The sequence below is a fragment of the Nicrophorus vespilloides genome, unplaced genomic scaffold (assembly GCF_001412225.1).
Source record: "Nicrophorus vespilloides isolate i.1.1-1 unplaced genomic scaffold, Nicve_v1.0, whole genome shotgun sequence".
NCBI lineage: Eukaryota > Metazoa > Arthropoda > Insecta > Coleoptera > Silphidae > Nicrophorus > Nicrophorus vespilloides.
The window spans coordinates 58,144-71,172 of record NW_017097115.1 but is presented as its reverse complement, the minus strand read 5'-3'; the positions used below and the strand labels follow the sequence as shown (position 1 = coordinate 71,172).

General features: G+C 39.2%; 4 protein-coding genes across 4 annotated transcripts; 2 read left to right on the top strand and 2 right to left on the bottom strand.

Annotated features, from left to right (window-relative positions):
- The first annotated feature begins 639 nt into the window (after positions 1-639).
- Positions 640-2,168, top strand: LOC108558978 (lethal(2)neighbour of tid protein). The gene is made up of 2 exons (XM_017916086.1): positions 640-934; positions 994-2,168. Exons 1-2 carry the CDS (start codon positions 679-681, stop codon positions 2,148-2,150), a joined length of 1,413 nt encoding a protein of 470 aa, XP_017771575.1. The 5' UTR covers positions 640-678; the 3' UTR covers positions 2,151-2,168.
- Positions 2,169-2,192: 24 nt separating this feature from the next.
- LOC108558977 (DNA-directed RNA polymerase I subunit RPA1) lies at positions 2,193-7,412 on the bottom strand. Its single transcript, XM_017916085.1, has 9 exons — positions 7,203-7,412; positions 6,977-7,144; positions 5,937-6,921; positions 5,536-5,879; positions 5,355-5,469; positions 4,946-5,297; positions 4,558-4,883; positions 2,421-4,495; positions 2,193-2,299 (listed from the first exon to the last, which is right to left on the bottom strand). Exons 1-9 carry the CDS (start codon positions 7,363-7,365, stop codon positions 2,202-2,204), a joined length of 4,626 nt encoding a protein of 1,541 aa, XP_017771574.1. The 5' UTR covers positions 7,366-7,412; the 3' UTR covers positions 2,193-2,201.
- Positions 7,413-7,656: 244 nt separating this feature from the next.
- On the top strand, positions 7,657-8,324 carry LOC108558980 (40S ribosomal protein S27). The gene is made up of 2 exons (XM_017916089.1): positions 7,657-7,764; positions 8,015-8,324. The coding sequence occupies exon 2, from the start codon at positions 8,015-8,017 to the stop codon at positions 8,267-8,269; it is 255 nt and encodes an 84-aa protein (XP_017771578.1). The 5' UTR covers positions 7,657-7,764; the 3' UTR covers positions 8,270-8,324.
- Positions 8,325-8,390: 66 nt separating this feature from the next.
- On the bottom strand, positions 8,391-12,904 carry LOC108558979 (AP-1 complex subunit beta-1). The gene is made up of 6 exons (XM_017916087.1): positions 12,697-12,904; positions 12,146-12,632; positions 11,895-12,085; positions 11,364-11,836; positions 9,717-10,043; positions 8,391-9,657 (listed from the first exon to the last, which is right to left on the bottom strand). Exons 1-6 carry the CDS (start codon positions 12,802-12,804, stop codon positions 8,466-8,468), a joined length of 2,778 nt encoding a protein of 925 aa, XP_017771576.1. The 5' UTR covers positions 12,805-12,904; the 3' UTR covers positions 8,391-8,465.
- Between the last annotated feature and the right edge of the window lie 125 nt (positions 12,905-13,029).

Genomic DNA, 13,029 nt, shown 5'->3' with positions numbered 1-13,029 from the left:
GATTTTTAAAGGAATGTTGGAGAGATCGCGGAATGGTTATTATTAGCTTTTACTGAGAGTAATATGAGTTATATTCTAAATCAGTGGTTTCCAAACTTGATGTTACTACGCCTCCCTCAAAAGTATGTAATCATTTGGCACCTCCCCACAACCCTCCATTTCATAAAAGGAACGCGTATTACAGCAATATCGATAAGAGCACAGGAATGTATCTATACATGCTGGATTCCCCAAACATTCAGCTTTCATATGCATATATTGGATTTTTTTTTTTTTTAAGTTTAAGAGATTTATATCAATTTATTTATTGACATAAATCTCTCCGGCCCTATTTCTACCCCTTTTCGGGTTTAACAGCCACCACAAATTGTTGTTGATTTTCGGAATTGAACCAACGACTTTCGTATCAGATTTTTGTGATACAGGCGACCATAGCCACACGGCTACGGCCGCCCCATATATTGGATTCATTCTATAGTTTTCGAGTAAATATTATGTAAGTGATCCCTAATACGGCCCTGACCATCTGAAAATTTGGTTGCCTATATATTGAGCCATCAGCTATACAGTTTCACATGCAGATGGCAGGTACCCTGTTCAAAATATAAATAGTATTTTTTATCTAATTATAACCTATAATATAGCAACTTTCTTCTTTTTTTAATAATCTGGGCCGAAATGGTTAAAAATAAAGGGAACTTAGTCAGTGTAGGGGCCTGGAGCAAAAAGAAAATGTTCTCTGTGTCCTCATTGAAGAAACTACTATTTGATCCAAACTACATAACTCCAGTATGTTTGTTGTTATTTGTTGGAGAAATTTTCCTCAATTTGTATATTGTTGGCAATGTAAAATACACAGAAATCGACTGGATAGCTTACATGCAGGAAGTTGAAGGATTCCTCAATGGTACTTTGGATTATGCAGAGTTAAAAGGTACAAAATAATATCGGTTTCATTTGTGGATGTGAAAAATTGAAGTTTGATTGTTTTAGGTGATACTGGACCATGTGTGTATCCAGCTGGATTCCTCTATCTGTACTCCATATTATATTACTTAACTTCTCAGGGCACAAACATAAGACTGGCACAATATATTTTCATGGGACTCTATTTGGCTCAAACATATCTCACTTATGATATTTATAGGAAGACTTGCAAAGTACCTGGTTACGCATTAATTTTAAGTGCGGCTACTTCATACCGCATCCACTCGATTTACGTATTGAGACTATTCAATGATCCATTTGCAGTTTTCTTCTTTTATCTCTCATTGCATTTTCTATTGGATGGAAAATGGAAGACTGCCAGTGTCATATTCTCGATTGCTGTGTCCATTAAGATGAATATACTTCTTTATGCACCGGCATTGTTTATAGCGTACATAACAAATCTCTCACATCTGAACACATTCATAAACTTGGCTATTTGTGGTGTGATTCAGTTAATTCTTGGTGCTCCGTTCTTATATACCAATCCATATTCCTATCTAAAGGCTAGCTTTGACTTGGGACGCGTTTTCGAGCACAAATGGACCGTGAATTACAGATTTTTAGACGTCGAAATCTTCGAAAACAAAGTTTTCCATTTAAGTCTCTTGGCAGTGCACCTGGTGCTTTTGGGTATATTCGCAAAGCCGATTTGGAGATTCATGCGATCATACGCGAATCTGAGGGGACTGATCGTGCAAATGAGAAATCAAACGCTGAAGAGCAGCAAGAAAGAAAAGGAAAAATTGGAGAAGGAAGATGAGCTGAGCGCAGATCAGCAACAGTTTCTGGATAATCTGGAAAGGCAATTCAAACACAGGGCCGGTGCTGTCAGCAAAAAGCAGCTGAAAAGCGAGACGGAAGAGAAAGTTACCATCAATTTCTACAAGATAAGTCAGCTGATGATTCTACCCTTCTTCGTAACGAATTTCATCGGCATTGTCTGCGCCCGCTCTTTGCACTACCAGTTCTACAGCTGGTACTTCCATTCGCTCCTCTACTTGGCCTTCTCAACCAAATACAGTAAACCGTTCACGTTCCTTCTACTCGCTCTCATAGAATACAGTTGGAACACCTATCCAAGCACGAACGCTTCCAGTTCTATACTTCACATCTGCCACGTGTCGATTCTTTTGGGTGTCTACAGTACGATGACAGCATAATTATTTTGATTTTCGTTTTTTTTTATAACATAAAAATATTTATTTCTTAATTTACAACTTCTGAAGTAACGAAAACACTCCCGTTCCGGAATTGACCTTCGATCCAACCATAATGCGACCGGACGGCGCAGCCAAGTCGTCCGTTTTACCTAAAATTTGAAGAAAAAAATATTTTTATGACTGTCACCGCATTTTCTTTTTGTTATTGTTTCATTATTATATTTAAAAATAAAAAAAAAACAAAGATTTTTAAAACAATTGATTACGTACCTTTAATCACTGCATCCTTGAGGAAATGTAACGCCGACTCGTAAGAAATTTGATGAGTGATACTCGTATTGTAACGTTGGGAAACTCTCGACATGGATCTTAATTTTCCTGTGTGCGTCATGTAGTCGGCAACAAGTGAAAGATGTCTTGGATCGACTGTGATTCCGTAAACACCAAACACGTCTTTGACCTCCTTGACCAAAGTCCTTCCAGCAGCTTCGATGCCGTAGATTCTTGAAGACGCGACTATGTCGTTGATATATACCTTGTTCAAATCCAGCAACCGGAAGTGCTGGTATATGGAGCCCATGTTGAGACCTTCCGTTCGCAGCATAAGACGTCCCTTTTCCTCAAAAATCATCGCTCTCTTTATGCCCTTCGTCTGATTCAATACGCCCTTCTGGACTGCTTCCCTTAACATGCTCTTCAGGTCGATACGCTTCGCGTAAATTGGCAACATTATTTCGATCTGATACCATCGATTGTCTTTATCTACGTTGCAGTTGGATGCCTTCTCGTTGCCACCTTTCTGTTTGCTTTCGCTTTCCTCGTCCGATTCATCGTCGGAAAGAGGATCGATGTTTTCAACATCTTCCTCATCCTCGTTCATTTCCTCCTCATTCTCGTCATCTTCTTTCGTGTGCTTGGCACTCTGCTTAGCATCTTCCTTGTCCATTTCCTCGTCACTTTCATCGCTGCTATCTTGATTATTCCCTCCGGGACCATCGTCATCTAGACCCACGTCCACATCGATTTCTTCGTCGTCGTCGTCGATCTTCTTTTTCGTTCGCTTCTCTTTTCCATCCTCAGATTCGTCCACAGACAACTTGTGATGCTTAATGGCTAACTTTATGTGCCTCTTGATGACATTATTCAAATGCAACAGGAATTTCTTTTGCATGTACTTGATAATTTTCTTTGGCTTCAGATAATATTTGTCCTTGTACAGTTCGTACGGCATGAAATGGAATTTGAAAACCGTCTTCAGCTGTCTTACAGTTCCGTAGACCAACTTCTGCTGGACGTCGATTTTCTCCAGAACGTCGACAAGTCGTACGGGCGTCAATTGCTTGCACAGCTTTTTCGATTCCTGCTCTAAATTCTCGATACCTTCAAGGAAAGGTACTTCCATACTGGGTTGTCCGGTACTGCAGTACATGAAGATTTCTCTCAACCTTGGAATACCCAACGTGACGTTCATGTCACCTCTACCAGCGAAGTGGAAAGTGTTCAGTGTCATTTGGGTGGAAGGTTCACCGATAGATTGAGCGGCCAACACCCCAATCGAATCGCCTGGACACGCCAGTGATCGCATCGCCTTCAACCAGAAAGTATCTTGCAATTTTTTCTTTATTTTCTTATCTTTATTCTTTAAGTATCCCTCGAATAGATCGTCCACGCGTTCATTCACAGCTCCGAAATGAACATCCGGTTGGTAGCGAGACGCGACCGGATCGACGATCACTTTTTTGACCTCTCCGCTCTTGTACAATTTCACTTGGTTTCTCTGCTCCTCAACGCCCGCGTCCAAATCCTCTTTCATCGTCTTCAGTAAATCTTTGTTCCACATGGTTTTGAAATTGTCAGCCAAAAACGGAATCTGCTTTTCGTTCAAAAATTGCACCTTCGATATGTCCATTCCGTCTTCGCCGTAATTGAACTGTATGACGCTTCCATCGGAATCCCTTACGGTTAAATCGTAGGCGATGGTCAGTCCTTCCAAACTCTTGATCAAACACCTCTGCAAGTAACCACTTCGACTGGTTTTAACTGCTGTATCGATTAAACCTTCGCGACCCGCCATACAATGGAAAAAGAATTCCTGTGGTTGAATGCCTGTCATGAATCTACCATCAATAAAACCACCTGCTCTTGGCGCAAATTCGGTGACGGGAAAACTAGGCAATGATCGACCTGATATCATAATCGGTGGTCGTTTACCTTCCAACTCAATTTGGCCTAACAAACAAGAAATCTGCATAGTATTTACAGTGGTACCTTTCGCACCAGATTGAACCATCAATTGCAAATTATTCGTCGGGAACTTGTACACCAAACCAGACGGTAAGCAAACCCTATAATTAAACAGAAACTCATTATTATCAAGATATAGAATATAATTATAAATAAAACTTACTTGTTTATATCATTGGTGTACGAATCTAAAGTCGTTTTATATTGCCTATCAATAATCGATACAATCTTTGGATTTGATTTTTTTTGCTCCTCGATGATTTCCACGATTTCTTCTGTTTTCAAGTCTTCGGATAAACTGAGAGCACTTGTCACAATATTTTGGCCTAATTTCCTACTTTTCTTGATAATCTTAGACCTGATTTTATCAGCTTCGCTCAATACCACAATATCCCTCACACCCAGTGTGAAACCTTCGCTTTGTAAAAACACGGTAAATATACGAGACAAAGACGATAACAATTTAATAGCGTAATCGCCTCCATAGAGCTGCAACAAATACAATCATCTTAGATAATTTATTTGAAATCAATTTAAATTATATATCAAACCTCGTATATGCAATGCACCAAACCGTAAGCCGATGATCCGTAATGACTTTTATCCAAGATTCCAGCAATCAATTCACCATTTCTAATTATAACTTCGGCCTCGCTCATTTCCATCTCATCGTCGAACAACTTTTTCCCGCCCTGCAGATTCCACGCGTTTGCTGGAATTTTACTTTTACCAGTCAATGTGATGGACGCAACATTCTTAGGTATGGTATTTAATATTACGGTCGAGAGGATCTGCTTTCCAGACCAAAGAACCTGCGGCTTGAGAATAGCAGGCGGAAGAAGTTTAATTTTTGCAATTCGATGCCCGGACAAAGCCTCGTACACTAATTGCTGATAGTCTAGCCTATGAAAGAGTAATTTTTTAATCAATACAAATCTAAAGTAACAATAAAAAACTTACTTCGAAAAAAATCTTCCTCGAATAGTCATTTTCACGCCGCTAATAACGTGATCCTGAATCAAACCGCTCAACGGCGTGCCGTCTTTTGGTACCAAGTAATTACTCGAAACATTACCTAATTATAAATATTTTGTTAATATTTTTTTCGGATTTTACCACTTTTAGAACTATTTAGACTTACTTAAGAATTTACATTCAGTTTGCGAGATGGTATCTTGGGGAAAATGGGCGTTAATTTCGTCACCGTCGAAATCGGCATTGTATGCTTTGCAATTAGCATAATGCAACCTAAAGGTTTTCTCCCTTTTCAAAATCCTCGCGTAATGGGTCATCATACTGGGCTTGTGAAGTGTAGGTTGACGATTCATCAATAACATATCTCCATTCTTGAGATGACGTAGCACAGCTTTCACGGAACCGCGTCGCTCACAAGGGGTTAGCAAACATTTTGCTAAACTTTCTCTATCTTTTTTAGCAGCTGGAACTAGAACACGTCCAGTTTTTTCAAATACCACGTACATGGCCCTACAAAGATATATTAATTAAATAAAGTACAAAGTAGTTTAATATTTTGGTCAATACCCTGGATGAACATCAACTCCGTTTAGGATCAACTGGCGAACTTCTTCGACATTGTGCGGTCCAACTGGCATGTTGAAAGTTAACTTTTTAGCGATATCTTCTGGTACCCCAATCTCGTCAATATTCAAATTAGGATCAGGCGTAATGACCGAACGTGCAGCGTAATTGACACGCTTTCCCATCATGTTCTTCCTAAGTAATCCCGCCTTCTTCTCAAGAACTGCCTTTAAACTGGTGTCGTTGTTGTTCAAAAGCATATTCACTGCATTCTGCAATTCATCCCACGCCTTTATACATTCCACTGCCAAATTCTCCTTTTTATACGTAGAAATTAAGTTCATAAGATGTTTCGGCAATTCGCTTATATCAGTTTTCTTTGCTTTCATGAAAGAGTACAAAGTCATGCAACTTTTCATAATCTTAATGTACGAATCGTTTTTTCTGTGCTCAGAAACCGAGTCACCAGTTCTCATTGGTGGTCTAGCGTTTGATGGAATAACCGGAATTACTCTGCAGAAGAAAACGTCCAATGGACACGCCAATTTGACTTCTTTCAAAATGGGAATCATCAGCATAAGTACTTCACTATTACTATCCCATACCTTATGCATTATATTCATGATCTCAACAGTGTTCAAGTGCACAACTGACTTCATAAAATCTTTCAAAATATATCTATATTTTACTTTCTCTATAGACATTAACTTCTTGGAGCAATTAATGCATTTCACTGTTAAAACTCTATTAAACACTTGTGAAATGACACTTGATTTCACATATTCCAGATTGGCATTGCAAGGAACATTTCCATGGGCTAATATTTCATCTGCTTGTATTTCTAGGGTACTCAGTGTCTCCACCAGCTCTGGTGTCATATCTTTCAGACCTTTCCATCTATATATATTATCTGATAACTCTGCTGTTTCATTAATCATTCCAGCATTGATCATTTTTTGCACAACTCGGATAAGTTCAATAACAGGAGCTAAAATATTAACAATTATGATAATCAAGTATTAACAAGTTACACAATATCAAACCTCTTATCTGCAAATGGTAACAATCAAAGCAAATTAGCTTTAAAACATGATGCAAAACGTCAGACCATATTGGACTTATTACAGGCAATGGTAAACGAATATGACCAAAATGTCCTGGACAGTTGAACACATTCTTACATGTCAGACACGGATTTTTATCAAAAGATCCTGAAAAATGAATTAATTGTAAATGTAATTAAACTTAGTACATTTTATACTGCATTACCTAAACGTAAATCATATAAACCCCCGTAACGGGGGACCCCCATGGGGTCATAAGCTGATGGAACTGTGATTTCCAAAACACTCAACTTCAGAACATCTTCGTCAGTGTATGCGGAAAATTTTAATTTGTTGGGAACCAAATTAAAAAACTTTTCAAACTTCATTTTCACAACATTAACCTATCAAAAATAAACAGAGCAATCTTCTAAAAACTTAACCATGTGCCTACTGACGTACAGTGTTGACAATGTGAAAAATAAACATTTTAAAAAGAAAGATAATATTTAAAAGTAAACATTATTAATGAGTTCAATTATAAACAAATATTACCAGCATTATTATAAATATAAGTAATCGTAAATCTAATGCAATTAGTGGTTTACTTTGCAATCAACTTTAAATCTAGGGAAATTTAATCAAGCTGTAGTTGGTAGAATTGAAATATCTTAATGCAGCAAGTTTCACCCTATTCGCCTTTCTTTTACATGGCTGCCATTGAGCTGTAAGCACGTGTACACTGAACTAATTTTTCGTTTGCTGTGGTTAAAAATACGCTATTAAAGGTAAATATTGCAACAAATAAAACGTTTTTATTAATGGATTGTAAAAATTCAAAGATAACATTTTTTTTTATACCGAAAAAAGCATATTTTCTTATATTGCAACATGTCATAACATGTCTCAACATGTATATAACGTACCGCGTTAACCGCCTAACCAATTTTAATATAAATTTGTTTACGTTGTCTTTGCATTAGTACATAGTTCTGATGTTTTTCGTTTGTTTTTAATGTAATTTTGTTATTGTTTTAGATGCCTCTTGCTGTTGATTTACTTCACCCGACTGCCGAGAGCCAACGCCGCGCTCACAAGAAGAAGCGTTTGGTGCAACACCCCAACAGTTTCTTCATGGATGTAAAGTGTCCCGGATGCTATGCCATCTCAACAATCTTTTCCCATGCCCAATCCGCTGTACCATGCAAAGGGTGCTCGACCATCCTGTGCACTTCCACTGGTGGTAAGGCACGTCTGACCGAAGGATGCAGTTTCAGGCGCAAGCAACATTAAGAAACCAATGTTTGTTTCTTTTTTTTGTATAATTTAATAAATAAATTAAATCATATTCTGTTTTCTTTTATGAATAAAAGAAAGATAAACAAAATAAAGAGCATGTGAGAGTAACTGTTTATTCATTATTATAATTATTACACTTGGTTAAACGAGAATTAAATTACATTATTTTTGTGTGGGAATGTTAACGTACTTAAGCGTTTCTCATGATCATATCGTAAGCTTGGAAAATTGAAGCAGACACTTCAGTGGATTTAGTTTTCAAGCTGAGTGTAGCATGCTGAACACCAGGCTGCAGTTTTAGTTCAAGTAGAACCCAGATGTTGTTTGTAAGTTTCAAAGACTGATAGAGCATGTCTTGTCCTTCCACATTTCGCTTGGCAATCGTGAAGATGTTATTGTGTGTCATCTTGGCGGCAATTGTGTCTGCGGTGCCTCTAACATCGTTCAACGTATATTGGATCTCGTTGGCGGCTGGAATGTCTTTCCAGGTGGTCAAGAAGAATCTTTTGTCCAATTGGCCGTCATCGGCGAAGAGAATTTGGATGGGTACCGTGCAAGCGTAGTAAAACACGTCCACGTTGTTCTTAACGGCAACTTGAAGATTCATCAATGGATCCATTCTTTGAACAGGTCCGGTAGTGTTCAGAGCCAGTCCTGTTTCCAAGCTTTGCGACGGTTGCAAAGTACCAATATTTAAAGGAGAAGCCGGTGCAATTCCGAAACTGTTCTTGTTGAATTGTATCGCGAATCCGTTCATTGCCTGCATGGCTTTATTAGTGAAAGTCAAGTCCATGCTAATCTGGCCATTTCGTCTAGAATAAGTACCCATGATTTCCAGACCTTTGCCCTTTTCGGCCGGCAGCCAGCATGTCTTGGGAGGTGTGTAAAGAGTAGGACTGGAGCTGATACCGAAAATATCTCCCAACAATCCAGTGTTGCTGCTTGCCGGTGGAGGCGCGACATCCGGTGCTCCACCTCCAAGCAATATGTCCAAACCACCTCCCAACAAATCGATGTTACTGGAAGTGGGCGCAGCTTGAGCAGGAGGAGCGGCAACTGAACTACCAATATCCATGGATAGAAGATCTCCAATCAGAGAGTCCTGGCTTGGAATAACTGTCGCCTCGTTAGCAGTAGTCGAAGTAGTAGCCGTAGCAGTTTCTTCGGTCGATCCTTGTCTGATCGGCAACGTCTTCCTAATACCAGCACTACGACCTTCGACGAACGCAGTTGGTGGCTTGTGGTAAACACTGGCCAAAGAAGAGATGTGGCAAATCAGTTCATCCAAAAGCGTTGGTTCCAACAAATCGGTTTCTTCCGAAATCAACGGTTTATCGGCCAGTACCACTTCTTTGGCGGCAGCTGGATCAGTACTTAACAACCTAAACAAAACAAACAAAATATATAAATAAGGGCTACGAAAAATAAATCAAATAATTACCTCCAATAAATGAAGCCACGATCGCGAAGATCGGGGTTATCAGAATCTTGAGTGGCCAAGCTCAGAACGTGCTGCACCAAAGCCTGGGTGTGGGCAGGTCTCTTCAAGAATAATTTAACAACTGCAGTGAGCAACTGAAGTTGAACCTGGGCATTTTCATCGGCGAATCCTTCGAGGAAGCTGTCCAGCAATTCATCAGCGTTATCGATACGTTCCGCGTATTCCCCGATAATCCAAACCATACTAGCCCTCGCCTCGGGCTCATCCAAAGTATCTAAATTCTCGCAAAGGGTGCTGATAATGCTCTCGTACTTATTGGGATATTTCCTTAAAAACACACAAAGCTTGAAATAGCCTTTCTTTAGCTACAATATCCAAGCAAATATCGTAGCGCAGGTTCATGCAGATACCAAACGCACTCGAAAACATATAAACACCATACGACTCTCTGCAAATATCTACCATCGAATCGGAACCCTTGAAAACTTTCAACGGGGAATCCGCATCGCTTAAGATGTTCATATTTTGATTAAACATTCGGTCATGTACCTCTCGAGACAAATACTTTAATTTCTGCGAACGCGATTTCACGAATTCCAAACTCGAAAGAATACTCTGGACGAGAAACGCGGAGAGCGAAGCGGAATAAACGAAACTTAAACTGTGTATGTACTGGTTCTCGACGGCTACAGCTTCACCCACGCAGAAACCACCCAACGTACCGAAAGCATATTCAAGACTACCGCAGACCAGATCCACGTTTCCAGCAAGATTCAAACCGTAGTAGTCTAAAACTCCGACGCCGTTCGGACCCAAAACTCCAAACGAAAAACTCTCATCGAGGATTATCCGAAATTTAAACCGCTTCGCAACTTCAATCAACTGCGGCAGCTTACAAATTCTTCCCGTATTCTCTTGAATCCCTTCCAATATCAAGTATTTAGAGGTGAAAGAATCAAGTTGGTCTTGCAAAGATTCCAACAGCACGCGCAAATCCTCTTCATCGTTTGTGTTGTAATAATATAGGCGACATCGTTTACATTTCAACGAATCCATAACCGATTGGTTTATGTTTTTATCAACAACGGCTATACCATCCGGCATTAAATACATACCGACAACACTACCAACCGTTAATGAGCCGCAAGAGTATACCAAACCCAACTCGGTGCTGTACATATCAGCTAGCTTCTTTTCTAAAACTAAATGTAAATCCGTCGAACCTAAACCAACATTCTTGTTTCAAAATCAAATGCATTTTATATTATCGATAATATACCGAAGAAGCTTCTCGGTCCACAAGTACCAACGCCATATTTTCGAATCGTATCAATTGCAGCTTGTTTTACCGATTTCTCTCTGGACATATTTAAATAATCCCTACGCACTAAATCCACGCAACTGCTGTCCACAAGTTTCTTATCACCTACAGCAGATGTCAGAGAATCGTCCTCGGGATATAGCGGTTCCGGCTTGTAATCTTTCAATAGCTTTTCATAATTGTAAGTCCTAACGTTTTCCGGGTAAAACATGTTTATCAATTTGTAAATGATAAACGCGCAAATCGCGGTTGAAACGAACGCGAACATTTCTCGAAATAAACATTTGTTTGGTTGCTATGGATATATAGAAATAAAAGAGATCTACCTGAATATATCCTTGATGACAACGATGGCTTCTTGTACAACGTAGTTTACCTTCGTTTGAATCAAATCGAGCAAAGTTGACACGCAACGCTCTGCGGAAGGTTCAACTTTGATAGCGCATCTTCCAATAGCGCGCACCGCTTTTCTGACAAAATCAACATCGACTTCTGTAGCGTATTCCTTCAGTTCGCTTAAAACCTGAGCAATATTCGATTGCGAAGCCAAACGAATCATGATGTCCAATTTCTCTAGTTTAACGTAGATGGGATCGTTGTATTTCACAAAGAACACCTTCATTTCATGTTTGAGAATGTCGGGTCTCTTCTGCACAATCAGATTGATGTTGCGCAATGCTACGTATTGGACCTCGGGCTCCGAAGACAACAGAGTCACCAACGGAGGAGCCAATTTCTTGCTTAAAGTCCCGCAAAACTCGGTGTCGCCAGCCAAGATTTCCATCATTTTCATTAAAACCTAAATACAACGCATTAAGTTAACGATTTTATTAGTGCCATATTCATAATCATCTCACCTTAACAGCTGAAAGCACAACTGCAGCATTGGCATGAGCTAATCGCGGTGTGATTCTCTCGCAAATGCTCTGAGCTTCACGTTCGTCCTTAGGACTGTAATTTGAAAGGGAATCAAGGATGAAAACTTGACCCCATTCAGTACATTCATTTAAAGCAGTCAGCAATTTATTGATTGTATTGGTATTCAATTCTAAAAAGAAAAAATAATTTCACAATAACAAAAAAAATCTCATCAAATCATAAAACATACCAACTAATGGAGCTCCAGTTGGACTGTTCTCATTGATCTCAGACAAAGCAGCAACTGCATTGGCAACAACCATAGGATTTGAATCACTCAACAAATCTTTCAGTTGTTCCAAGAAACCTTGGTCCTCAACAAGACCAGAAGAAATATCATACAATTTAGCCACACACACAGCTGCAGTTTTTCTCACATAAGGATCTTCATCCTTCAAGCATTTCCTTAATGGTTCACACAAATATTCAGTGATTTTATCCACACGAATACAACCCATTGTGCGTACTGCCAAAGCTCTGATCAATGGATTTGGATCCTCACAATCCTTGACAAATGTATTCACTGCCATTATGGCCATATCCGGCTGAGATTTTGCATAGTTCATCAAATATAGGTAAACCAGTTTCTTCAACTCCAAGTTATCAGTTTGCATGCAGTTGACAACATCAGGAAACAAAGCAGAGACATCTTTACCAACAGTCATAGAGGCTATGACCTGCAATTAGGAAAAAAACATTGATGAAGGGAGGATGTGATTGTTGAAATTGATTTCCAGTTACCTTCTTAACTGCCTCCTTCTTCTTTTCCTTTTTATCACTGTTGAGCTCGGATTTGAGTTCAAAAATCTCACCCTTTTTGGTGGTAGTAAAATATTTAGAGTCAGTCATCTTGGTCTGACTAAAAAATTTATTTGATTGCAATGCAATATTATCAATAAACAGAGACACCGACCAACACCGACACTGATAGACACACTTGACAACTCCCCAATGGATGTCATACGTCAAATTACGTAGACAATGCACGCATGTGCAATTGGTTGCCATTATTGGATTCAAATTGGAATTCCAACCGAAATTAAAGTTAGTTCTGGTTAGTTCGCATCTATCCAA

What these genes read in the sequence shown, in the direction of transcription:
- LOC108558978 (XM_017916086.1), top strand. Translation starts at nt 679, where the DNA reads ATGGTTAAAAATAAAGGGAACTTAGTCAGTGTAGGGGCCTGGAGCAAA. An exon ending in GGATTATGCAGAGTTAAAAG is followed by an intron (nt 935 to 993) that starts GTACAAAATAAT and finishes TGATTGTTTTAG; the next exon opens with GTGATACTGGACCATGTGTG.
- LOC108558977 (XM_017916085.1), bottom strand. Translation starts at nt 7,365, where the DNA reads ATGAAGTTTGAAAAGTTTTTTAATTTGGTTCCCAACAAATTAAAATTT. An exon ending in GGAGTTGATGTTCATCCAGG is followed by an intron (nt 5,880 to 5,936) that starts GTATTGACCAAA and finishes ATATCTTTGTAG; the next exon opens with GGCCATGTACGTGGTATTTG. An exon ending in TACACCAATGATATAAACAA is followed by an intron (nt 4,496 to 4,557) that starts GTAAGTTTTATT and finishes GTTTAATTATAG; the next exon opens with GGTTTGCTTACCGTCTGGTT.
- LOC108558980 (XM_017916089.1), top strand. Translation starts at nt 8,015, where the DNA reads ATGCCTCTTGCTGTTGATTTACTTCACCCGACTGCCGAGAGCCAACGC.
- LOC108558979 (XM_017916087.1), bottom strand. Translation starts at nt 12,804, where the DNA reads ATGACTGACTCTAAATATTTTACTACCACCAAAAAGGGTGAGATTTTT. An exon ending in AGAAGGAGGCAGTTAAGAAG is followed by an intron (nt 12,633 to 12,696) that starts GTAACTGGAAAT and finishes TCCTAATTGCAG; the next exon opens with GTCATAGCCTCTATGACTGT. An exon ending in CGTGGCTTCATTTATTGGAG is followed by an intron (nt 9,658 to 9,716) that starts GTAATTATTTGA and finishes TGTTTTGTTTAG; the next exon opens with GTTGTTAAGTACTGATCCAG.